At 39.2% G+C, this 12,746-nt stretch overlaps 1 protein-coding gene across 1 annotated transcript in view; it reads right to left on the minus strand.

Annotated features, from left to right (window-relative positions):
• Window positions 1-2,304: 2,304 nt before the first annotated feature.
• Window positions 2,305-12,746, minus strand: part of cdh2 (cadherin 2, type 1, N-cadherin (neuronal)) — a 46,861-nt gene continuing 36,419 nt past the window's right edge. Inside the window, exons 12-16 of the mRNA XM_077220108.1 lie at window positions 10,541-10,774; window positions 10,200-10,433; window positions 8,025-8,164; window positions 6,245-6,412; window positions 2,305-4,336 (exon numbers count right to left, since the gene is read on the minus strand). Of these exons, the coding sequence (XP_077076223.1) occupies window positions 4,130-4,336; window positions 6,245-6,412; window positions 8,025-8,164; window positions 10,200-10,433; window positions 10,541-10,774 (983 nt within the window). The 3' untranslated portion in view covers window positions 2,305-4,129. The remainder of the gene's footprint in view (window positions 4,337-6,244; window positions 6,413-8,024; window positions 8,165-10,199; window positions 10,434-10,540; window positions 10,775-12,746) is intronic.

Here is a 12,746-nt window from a genome sequence, read left to right on the forward strand (position 1 = left end):
AGAGAGAGAGAGAGAGAGAGAGAGAGAGAGAGAGACGTATCCCTTTGGCGTAACAAAGGATCAAGTGTTCCACTGGACTGGCAAGACCATTACTGACAAAACCGAGCACAAAAAAAAAAAAAAAAAAAAACTGAAACAAAGGACAGAGAAAGAGTGTGATGGAACATGAAGTATAAAATGAAATAGGAAAATAACTCTAAATATAAAACGCAGGAAGGAATTTTATATGTGTATATACGTAGAGAGTGTGGAATGAAGGAGATAGCAGCACAGAGAAAAGCTTATTCCCCATCCTTCATGTGACCTTAAGCAACAAGACTTCAACTTTTTAGCTCCCTCATTCTCTCAGTCACACACAATGGGACGTGGGGAGGCCAGGCTTTGATGTTGGCACAATAATCTCAGTCCCCAGAGAACGTTAGATAGAGAAGGAGGAGCAAAGGATAGCCCTGAAGGGAGTATAGAAATACACAAGATTATGTGCGTGTGTGGACTGTAGACTGACTCAAATGATGGAGGCAGGCACACACAGACCCAGATAATGACCCAGCTGCCAGTAAATACTTTTAAGGTCAAGGTATGCAACGGCATTTCCTTTTTCCATTTAATGGAGCCCATTTACCATGCATATATACAATTATCTCATTCCAAAACCTAGTGAGCTGCATATGCCCGCAACATTTTAAGGCAATAAAGGCAGACTGACTAAACTATTAAAAGGCTGTTCAAAAATGTTAAATAAGATATCTAATTTGATCAAAATTGGCAGCAGCAGAAGGTGATCCATAAAGCACCGCTTCAAGCTCAGTGAAAAATGAATCCAAAATGGTGTTTAAGGTGAGATAAATATTATTTATAGATTAAATTCAGTAATCAAAAATATAAAGTGTAATTAAAAATGTATTATTTTACATGTGAACATGTACATGCATTTCTTTTGTGCTATGTATTTTAGTGTTGCATCGACATTTTTTTTTTAAAGAAACAGAAATTAGTTTACATTTAGCCGAAAAATAAATAAAGTTTCTGTAATGAAATTTGGGTAAATGGAAACCTGAACCTGGTATGATTTTGGTATGATAAATGAAAGCAGTGGCAGTGAAGTTTTTCGCCCCAACAAGCCGCCTCTTGATATTTCAGCAGAGCACATTTTATGTAATCTTTGTCATAGTGAAGTGCATTTGTCCATGCAGCCGACATTGTGTACAGTTTGTACACGTTGTGTGCATGAAATAGATAGCGATTCGATCAATTATTTCAGCCCTGCAAAAAAAATTCGGCTAAAATCGAATCTAGTTTTTGCTGTTTCAGCTAAATAGTTCCTGTTGCTGAAATTTCAGTGCATCACTAATTTTTATGTTTATTAAGAGTATAAAGCTTTATGCTCAGCAACATACTAACATCAAACACAATTAAAATCAATTGCAAGTCAAGTCTCTCATGTGAAGGGCTATTTTTGATTTGCTACCCATGTAGAGCATTCTAAATCGGTTACTGGTGTGCTCCCATGATGCTTAGGACCCTGCCTTAGAAGACAGCTGCTAATACGTCACTAGCTGCGTTTACATGGACCCTTATAATCGGATTGACGGCTCAATTGGACTAAAAACCTTTATGTAAACACCTTAATCGATCTGATTGAGCTCGATCCGATTGTAATTTTGATCGGATTGAAAGGGGTGGTTTATTCCTTTTGTAATCCGATCGAGAGAACATGTAAACACTTGATCGAAACTGAAAGGATTGCGCATGTGCAATAACGTTGAAATAGCGTAATGACGCATGACGCATGGAACGAGTTTGCTACCTGTTGAATAAAGTGTCAACTAAATGAGTGTCCCGTTATTCTAAAACTCTCATTTCACTCAGCATCTGTGGAGCAGGACAACGTCCCACCAGTCCTTGTTTCAGACTCTCATCCACAGACAACTGGTTTTGGGCGCTGTGTTTTACAGCGTGATAAATATAAGCAGCACGGCAAAACGGTGCATGCTCATTGTCTCCAAATCATGACCAGAGACGGATAAATATTAAGTCTGCTGTTTAAAACATATAAAGAACCAATAGAGGAGAATAGTTATGCGCGGACAGCAGCAGTATTCGTATAAAGCAGCGCATGTCAAAAAATCAATTCCGATTTGAAACTTGTGACATATAAACGCGCACATCAACCCGATTACTTTATTTATCGTTCATGTAAACACTGTGTTCGGATTCATCAATCGGATTGATTTCATTACGATTGAACCAAAAGGTGTCCCTGTAAACGTAGCTACTGTAGCAAAGAAAACCAACAAATCAGCATTTCCAAAATTAGACTTTTATTGGTCATTTGGGCTGCAATGGGTCATAATATCAACAAGTAATTGCAAACAGAGCCCACTGAAGTCTGGACAGCCATCGTCCATTAAAAAGCTGTTAATCATCTTATGGCTGTGAGCCTCATGAGTGGACTGGCCTCGTACTTCCATTCTGCTCTTTTGATTGGCCCTCTCTGATGGTATCCAGTGATACACACACACACACACACACACACACACACCATTACGGTTCTCTAACAGGCAGAGTCGGTTATGATGAGGGCTTAGGTCCACCATTACAGTTTAGTTCAAAAGTGAAGATCCCGAAGGATCGTGCATTTAGGAGTATGGCCTCGGAGCCTTGAACGTCAGTCGACCTCTTTGATCCATGAGAGTGGCCCGGGGGAGAAGACAATGGAAATGCAGAACGTAGCAGAGAAGAACAAAGGAAGCGTAAGGTCAACATGGAATCCTTGACGAAGGACGTCAAGAAATGAAATTAGAGAACGGGCAAATGGAAGGTCATTAACTGGGCCAAAAGGGCGAAATAAAAAAAGGAATGTTAGGTCATGAAAGGGGAGGGATGAAAACAACGGGTATCTGGACCAAACTTCTGTCTCACTTATTCGCTTTAGTCACATTCAAGGTGGGCATTTCTTTATTTGTGTGTAAATCAATTTCAGAAAGACCGTTTTATACGTAAAAGATAAAAACATGCAAAAATCCTTTTGTCTGTAGTCCAAATTATACATATACAAGTTCTTCACGCCCTGTTCTTCTTCGTAGACTACATCAAAAGAGGAAAAAACAAAACAAAACTATGTACACGCCATTTCATTTACAGTGGAGTAAAAAATTAAAGAATACCAGGCATGAAAGAATACCAGGATGACTAAGGCAGATGACATTTCAAAAAACAGAATGTTTTCATTAGCAAAATACTAAATCACTTCAAAAAATGCAGAAAGAGAGAAAATAAATGAACAAAACAAAAATTTCTGCTACCAAATAATAATGCTCGTCTCCCATTTTGCAACCGGCTGCATAAGTTAACGTTTTGGTGGAAAAACAGTGAATATATTTAAAAAAAATAGGAAAACGCAAAAAAAAAAGAAAGAAAGAAAAAATAAATCTATTTTCTAGCATACTGTACAAAGCTGTTCTCTCTGTCTTGCCGCTCTCATTCTTCCAAAGCTTTCGTTTTGATACGTGACGTGAACGAACAGCGTGATGGTGAGAAACGCAAACAAAAGCATAAACGTTATAAACAGGCTCACGACATAAACACTCCAAAACTCTGAGCCACCAAAGCCATTGAACAGAAAAACAACATCATCAGATCAAATGAACAAAGACCGAAAAAGAAAGAAAAATGTAAAAACGAAACAAAAAAAAAATGTACAAAAAGGCACGTAATATCCCAGTGCTTCTGTACTGTGAGATTCAAGTGTAACTTAGCATTCATTTAACGTTCTTTAAGCGTTCCTTCATACGTTTCGTACCGATGATCCTTCAAACTTAGGCGAAAAAATCCTGGACTGAACCAAACCTAGGAAGATTTCCTTCATTAGACCCCCTTCCGTCAACAACAGAGGGCCTCGGAGAGACCTGGTTTTGTTTCCATGGTGATCTTCCTTCCACTTTCTTGTCTCTTCATTCTTTGTCTCTTTAGGGTATATTGGTTTCTTCATTGTTTTGATTCTGCACACTGTCCATGTCCTGCAATTAAAAAAAAAGTGCCACACTGTTTTTTTGATGTTGTTTCTTTTAATATTCCTCCTCCTCCGGTTCTTCCTTCTCTTTCTGTGGTCCTGCGTTGATGGCGTAAGCTAGTCGTCGTTGCCTCCGTACATGTCGGCGAGTTTGCGGAAGCGAGGGCCCCAGTCGTTGAGGTAGTCATAGTCCTGGTCGCCTCCGCTGCTGGAGGAGTGAAGGGAGCTGAGCGATCCGGCCGTGGAGCCGCTGCCCTCGTAGTCGAAGACCAGCAGGGAGTCGTATGGAGGGGCCGTGGGATCGGTGTCGGCCGCCTTCAGACCCTAGGGAACATGACCACAACGGATGTGCTTTTAAAATAGACGCTTCAAAGATAGCACATGATCATTGTTTAGTACATGCGTTTTCTTGTCCAATTACTCATGTGGTACAACGTATTGCTGTTTAAGTGAAGAGGGGGATGTGATGGAGAAATAGAAGGAACAAAAAGAGGAGGAGGGGAGATGGGAGGAGAGGGAAGTGGAGAAGGATTGGGGTTGCCGTGCAAACAGATGCTGGGCTCTGGAACAGGCTAAAGCGTTTATTTATAAGCGGCTGCGTTCTGGAAACGCCACAGCTAAGTGCAGTCTGAGCTCGCACAATTAAACAATGAAACACTGAATACACTGTCAGGGCACTGGACGAGAAATAACTAAAGTGAGAAGAGGAAGGAAGGAAGGAAGGAGGAAGGAGTGACAATAGAACTGAAACCCATTAAGTAGAAACTGCGTGTGAGAGCCATTTCACATGCTGCTGAACTATTCTCTACTGTTTAGTAAAATGTGCAGGTGAATCCAAAATTTAAATGAACACAAAGACCACTGTGTACTGGCCATTATTTCCTGCAATAAAATAATGTGTCTTGCCTCTCAGGAAATCTGCAGTCTTTCCAACATTTAAAATTATCCTCTGAAGTTTAACCTATGAACTTCCTCATAAAATGAATTTATAAGAATATGGTAATCTTTAAACATTATAAATACTAATATATCAACCTTCTTTATTTTATTTTCATCAGGTCACAACAGGTCGTAACACACACAATTATACCATTAATATAAATATCTTATATTTTTGCACGATGATCAATTGTATTTTAAGCAAATAAATCCAATGATGGCGGAGTGGGTATGGAGTGTGGGCACCCAATGGAAGAATCATAAATCCTATACATGCATGTTTTGTCTGTAATAATAACAAAAACGTTAAAAATATATACAAAAAAAACTGTATGATGTACTTCTTCAGCCAAGCAAGCTGATGTGTGGAACGCTGGACATTTAATGCACTTTCCTAAACGGAGCTAAATGTGCTAAAACTAGCATTCAAACCCTAGTAGTAGGTATGTAGTACAGCATTTCGGACTTAACTTTAGTTAGATAATATCAACAGAGGCAAAAACATTCTGTAGACAAGATCACATGTCTACCTAGACAACATTTTGGGGTAGATTCAAATGTTTGATTTACATGTACCCAACCAATTTTGGTAGTGAATCGAACATCCAACTGCATGTTCAACTTGAATGTTTAAAATGCCTCTGGTGCCCAAAAATGCGGTCTTTGGTAGGCAGCTCACTTGGTTTTGAGACACCGCCATATTGTACAAATAAAGTTCTATTCTTAGCATAACACTATCCAGACTAAACACTGTATAGACGTTCAGCTGACATAATTCCGAATCCTGAAGTCGCTTGTCCAAACAAATCTTTCTGAAGACATAAAACGAATATAAACAAAACTCATAACTGACAATTTCTGTTCACGTTTGAATGCTAAAAAAAAAAAAGAGCTATAAAAAAATCCTAACTGACAGGTTTCTTTAAAATACAGTTTGGTCGAAACGATTGGCAAATGCTGATGTATAAAAAGTCTGTCCGTCTTTTAAGTGAGGCTGCTTACATTTAGCAGTAATGTTTAATTCATTACCTGATTTAAGAAGTTTCTTGCTAATCTCACCCTGCTTTGAGTGCAGTCGCACTACTTAGAGCGTGTGAGGTCTGCATGTGTGCGTGGGAGGGCACGCACCACAGACTGTAGCATGAGTTATTGGATCCCTGAGCCTGGCTAATGAACAACAAACCTAAAAGGACCTTGTTCCAATTAACCAATCAATCACCATTAAGTCTTATCACTGGTGCCATCGAGCCATTTTATATGGCGCGACTTCAGAAGAGCGGACACACAGCGTACCTCGTGGATGAACTCTCCTATGTCTCCGGGATGGGGTGCGGCCGAGCGGATGGGATAGTTCGGATGCTCGGAGTGCATCGGTCGCTCGTCCATTCGGCGGATCCCGACGGGCTTGATCATGTCTGGCTCCAGTGTATCGGGCTGCTGCAGCTGGCTCAGATCATAGTCCTGAAGAAACACAGATAGACAATCACAAACAGGGTTAGAGGTCTGCTCAAAGCCCTTGGTTTACTGGAAACATCTGCATGCAAAACAAGGAACGTTTTGACCATAGTAATGCAATTTAAATTGTCTTTGTTCCATATGAAGGACATTCATGTGGGTTTTCTTTTCAAAAGTTAGCTACATTTAATAAAACCTTCCTATGAGAAAATTTGGAACAGTCCATATTTGGAATGAAAATACTTAAAAGTACAACTAAAAAACTTGATGTAAAATGTAAAATAAATATATTCTTTATTCATACTGATATTTCATTTCTTTTAGGTTAGCGAGTGGTCATTAATAGCTTTGTATCGATAGCTTAGACTTCTAATCAGCCTCTATAAGTAAATAACTAGAAGAATAACAAAGTGCAGTAAAAAGTAAAACTATTTGCGCTACAAACCAGTGTTTATGACTAAGATGATACATTAAAATAATGTGACAAAAAATACCAGTTTGCAATATCAAGCCACATATCAGACTATTTTTATACTGCTGAAATAACTGGAAGCACATTTAAGTTACAAATGGCGACGCCTGCTGTTATGTTAAATATAAGGTGGATAAAATCGAACTCTATAGTATTTCCTCCTTTACATAGCTAGCCGATAGCCGAAAGTATGTTTTGATTTGCCACTACATTTTGAAATCAGCAGGTCGGGTCGGTGTAATACAAACTTTGTATGGCGCACACACACTAATTGGTTGGTCCACTATGTGGCAATACTCACAGTTGGCTCGCTGTTTTCAAGAACTACTTGAAGAAGACGATGGAAAATGCCATTAAAAATAACCAAAGAAGAAGGTGGAAACAACAAAAATGGATATGCAAGAGGTTAGAATATACCCACGACAAGTTTGAAAGATGAGATGTCTGTAAGTGGTAATGGTCCATGGAGTATTACTTTGAAAAGCTAGAACACTCGGTCATGCGCAAGATGTAGATGCAGGTGGAAAAAAATGCAGTGTACCCCAATTTAATGTTTTAATTAAAATCTAAAAATGCCAAACGGTTTCTGTGGGGATTTAGGGGGTAGAAAATATCATTAACTCATAAAACCATAAAAAAGTCTTCAAAATGATAAAACTGAAAATGAGTGTGTGTGTGTGTGTGTGTGTGTGTGTGTGTGTGTGTGTGTGTGTGTGTGTGTGAGAGAGCATTAAGACACTTTACAAAAACCAAAGTTTGGCTCAAATGCAAATGCAAAAATAATATGTGTGTGTGTGTGAGAGAGAGCATTGAGACACTTTACAAAAACCAAAGTTTGGCTCAAATGCAAAAATATGTGCTCACACCACCAGGCAAAGCAGGAACGGTTTCATCAATTTAAAATGAGTCTCTAGCATACTATGAATGTAATCAGCATTACTTGCAAAATGAGTGCTGAAAATGTGTCATCGTGATTTCAAACCGCACTACGCAGCTCAAATTAAAAAGCGTGAATATTTAACGACTGCTTAAAATCAAAATTTTTAACATGTTTTTATTAAACAAGCTAGATGGTCTCAAGTTATTCTGAGCTGAAATAATTGTGTATGCCCAGCATCAATAGCAGTAGAGAGGGAGCGCATGTACCTGGTCTTCCTCTCCGCCGCCCTCCTCGTCGTATTTGAGTATGTTGTCTCGCACGTCGTCCTCTGGATCGATCAGCAGCTGCTTGGCCTGTCTCTCTTTATCCCGTCTCTTCATCCACATCACAAACATCAACACCAGCACTGCAGAGAGAGACAGAAAGTGAGAGAGAGATCAATATAAAACGAGCAAAATGACTTGAGATCATACAGTTATAGGTGCAGTGTGTAATTTTTAGCACCACCAACCAAATTTTACATTTCACCTAGCTACACCCCCTCAGTTTCTGTTGCTTCCTCAGACAAGCTTCAGAGATTTCCGTGAGGGGTGTGGTTTTTCAGTAAAATTAGCACATAAGATAGTAAAAATTGGATTGCTATTATTCAGCTATTCTGTGACACTGCAAAGTATTTCACCTGCTGTTTTTCCTTAAAGTAAATTAACACAAGTAACGTGATTTAAACTGTAGAGACGGAGAATCAGAATTGTGCAAGAGATAATCATAAGCTGTGTTTCCATCTAAGTTCCAAATTTAATTTAACCTGAAAACAGTTTCTACATTCCATGTGTTTGAGAACTAAATTGTCACTTACATAGGAGTTTGAGCAAAATAGAAATGGAAGTTGTGGCCATTGGGAAACAACTGTGGCTCTTTTATTAAATGTAATAAATTACTTTAGAGTGCAGAGACATTCTGACAAAAATGTCATTGCTAGTGAATGGAGGCAGATGCCTTATTTTTGAGAGGCGACAACATGTCAGACAGTTTTGATGGTGACAGTAGCCAATCATTTTGATAACAGGCTTTGGCAGCGTTTCATGAAGACTAGAACCATATTTATGCAATGAGATTGGTCCTCGACTTTTTTATGCGCCTCTAGAAATGTACTCTATAAATGTTTTCATTGTAGTTTGTCTTCTTACTGAACAAAGCATTTATCCACCTCAAGTGTGCTTATAAGTTCTTAAAGGGGTCATCAGATGCAAAATTCACTTTTATATGGTGTTTGCATACAAATGTGTCTTTGCAGTTTGTGGACAAAACCACCCTACAATGAAAAAAATCCATTCACTTCTTTTTTTAATCCTCTAAAAGCCTAAACACTCTCAATAATCAAGCCGTTTGGATTTTCTGAGCAATATGATGTCATATTGCTCATGCTCTGTCCACGACCTCACGGATTGTCCTGTATTAGCATATTTACGTCCTCAACCATTCGACAACCCCCATGGAAGTGAGGGGTGGGGTGAGCAGTTGCTCATTATCATTTAAAGTAGCAGTGTGTAATTTTTAGCGGCATCTAGTGGTGAGTTTTGCAAATTGCAAACAGCAAGTCACTCGCGGTCTATCCCTCGGTTTTCAAACTCGAATGAGAAGCTATGGTGGCCGACGTAAGACAAAAGATGTCGTCGTCTGAGTCTGAGTCAGCAGCAGAGAGTAGTAAGTCAAGCAATGAGGTTTCTTTAGCGCTGTTTGTTCGCTTTCGGCTACGGTAGACACATCACGTCACAATATGTCGACGTTCATAGAAGAGGATTCCCGCGCCTATGTAGATATAAATGTCTCATTCTAAGGTAATAAAAACATAACGGCTCATTGAGTAAGGTCTTTATACACCACTGAAAACATAGTTATGGATCTTATATTGCATTTCTGTCAATAGATCCTAAGAAATATCACACATTGCACCTTTAAAGAGACATGCACCGAAACGGATCGCTGTGAACAGAGCTGTTTTTGAGGAGGTAAAAAGCATGTTGTTTTACACAACCATTGAGGAATTTTAACGAAAGTATGTTACAAACTTTACATGAAGACCCTAAAGTATCATACCAACTTGTGGAAAATGGGTATCCGATGACCCCTTTAAAGCACATTTTTGGAAACTGCATTTACTTCTTGGTGTATTCATCCAACATTTAAAAAAAATAAAAAAATAATATGTGGATAGAAACCCAGCTAAAGTCAACCGAAAAGAGAAAAGCATCATTTGATTTTGATTCAACTGATAACATTGGTGTAAGAGAACAGAACTGTTGCTATCATTTCCACAACAGTCTCGCTATTAAATCTTTTGTGACTGTATAAGCAGATCACATGTGCTCGACAGAAATGTGACCAACTGATAAGAACTCCACTGCCTGGAAGAAACAACCTCTGCCTAGTGTGTGTCTTACCCAGCAGGATGATGATGCAGATAAGAATGGCGATGATGGCTCCGGTGCCCAGCCCGGCTGCCATGATGCGTTCCATGTCCACGCAGTCGCCGTGGTGATCGCACTGGCACACCTTGATGCGCAGGTAGGTGATGTTGGACATGGGCAGGTTACCCGAGTCTGTGATGCTGATGGGCAGCTCGTATATCCCACTTTCCAAGTAACTAATTTTCAGACTTAACTGAGCATAATCGCCTACAAACCAACCACAAGTATGACAAAACGCGTGCATCAGATAAAGTTTAGCAAGATAAATTAAAACATAATTGAGAAAAGTGTTTTGATATGGCGTTGTGGCGTACCACTGATTCGAGTCAGTGTCCAGTTCCTGCGGATGTCAGAGGGTCGGTTGGGCAGCTCGAAAGCATAGGGCCCAGCGTTGGGGTTGAGGTCTCCATCTACAGCTGTGATATTGATGGCGTTGGGCTCAGGACGCTCGCACACTTCTGCTTCTTGAGGGAAGACTCGAGGTGCGTTATCGTTTATGTCCAGCAGGTAGATCTGCAGAGTTCCTGTCCCACTCGCAGGGGGGACACCTGACAATGGAAAGAAGAGAAAAAGAAGGGAAAGTCAAAACAAACATTTTTTCTCATGTCTCAGACTTTTGATTAAGAATAGTCAACTAATCACATTTTAAAACTTTTAAACACTATTTTCAACACGCAATCTAAAAAAACGTAACCTATGTGACGAGATGTTTAAAAACAAAAGACGCAATAAACTTGTCCATACAGCCCTTGCTGTATATTGCACACGTTTTTGTGTGCAATATGCTTCATGGCTGTGAAAGTTTCGTGGGCGTGACATCTGAGCCCGAGACTAATAGTTGAAAACTGACAATACAGATGAACTACAGCAGTTAATGACTTTAAGTTCCACTCATCTGTGTCGGTTGGCATGATAACTCATTTATAAACCATAATGCACAGTCTATAAGATCCAATCAAACAACAGCCCTTATAACTACCACAGACTGGACCATCACTACTTAGAAAAGAGCTTAGTTTCTGTTTCAACAAGACCTTTCGACTTCACTGATCTTTAAACAAAGAACAAGAGACAGGCAGAGCAGCGCAGGCAGGCTGACGGAGCTGAGGGTTTCTGTTCTACTCCTGCTGGTATTCAAAACACATTTTTAATCCGTTCCAGCCTGAAAACAACTAAATCAAGTACGACTAAGTATCCTTAATTTATTGAATCAGGTGTGCGAATCAGCTTCTTTGTGGCAACGGGTTTCGATCAGCACTATACTGCTACTTGCACACAAAGATTTAACTGAGTTGAGGCAGGAATTCACTAAGAATGCTAAGTTAGCATTGTGTATTTGCACCCGCTGTCTAAGTAAATTGTTTTAACAAGTTTACAAATATAAACTATGCAACTAAATTAGCAAAAATTAATTAAAAAATTAGCAAAGCAATTCTTGCTCCACAACATAACTCTCTGATTAACTACCATAGTACGATGCATCCTTGGAGAAATTAACTAGCTAGTCACAAGTGTTTCCTAACTTTGTCACATGTAAACCATGTTGGCTCAACAATAAAGAATGCCGTAAATTACGCCACACAGGAGATGGAGTAATAACTTCTGATATTTAATCGGTTTAGAGATCGAATTAATGTCAGATTATTTGTATCTGAAGATTACTTTGCTATGTTTGTTCTCTATTGTTTAGCTTTTTTTTACTCCAACCAAACAACTTTGTGATGCAGTTTGTGAATGTTCATTGGAACTATGGTTTCGGGAAACACAGAATCACTGAATTATTTAGGTAATGGCGGAACTTGTGACTGTAGTCGGCACTGCAATCTACCTTTAAAATGCCAAAAGTGCACTTTACTGCAGTGCACAGCTGGATATAACCCTCTTTTCCATAATTTCCTCAATTACTAATTGCAAGAAAATGTACACAAACAACCCTTTTAAATTAAAATGTATTTAAATGAAATGCAATTAAATATAATTGCTTGATAACATTACCATGCAAGTAGCATTGATTTTGAGCAAATAGTGCTGATCTAAAACAAGCCTAATTTGCATAGAAGAGTCAGTTTGTGCTAAAAAGAATGAGAATGACTTCATTTACATACAGTGTCTTGCTATTTCAGCGCATTTAAACTGGATAACAGGTGGGGTTTTGCACTGAAATACCGCATACAAAAATGGCACAACTGTTTAGTGAGTGTTTCAGGAGACAAGCTTTCAAATTTACAGCGTGTGTGTGAGAGAGAGGGGGTTTGTTTCAGAGCTCTGATGCAGTGAGAATGTTAAACACCACAGCAGAATAGGGCCTAGCAGACTTCAGTAGACTCTTTCACACAGCGGGTAGTGTATGTGCATATGTGTGTGTTAGGAAGAGAGAGAGAGCCTGCTTCAAAGAACAACCCAGAGAAAGTGAGTGCATAGACATTGAGAATGAGTTTGCATATGTTGTTGGTGAGATCATTAACATGGATGTGTGGGCATGTGTATATCTCTGTTCAGTTGCAATTTCTCCCTAGAGCT

The sequence above is a fragment of the Siphateles boraxobius genome, unplaced genomic scaffold (assembly GCF_051911475.1).
Source record: "Siphateles boraxobius isolate OS27281-9 unplaced genomic scaffold, OSU_SipBor_1 8, whole genome shotgun sequence".
NCBI lineage: Eukaryota > Metazoa > Chordata > Actinopteri > Cypriniformes > Leuciscidae > Siphateles > Siphateles boraxobius.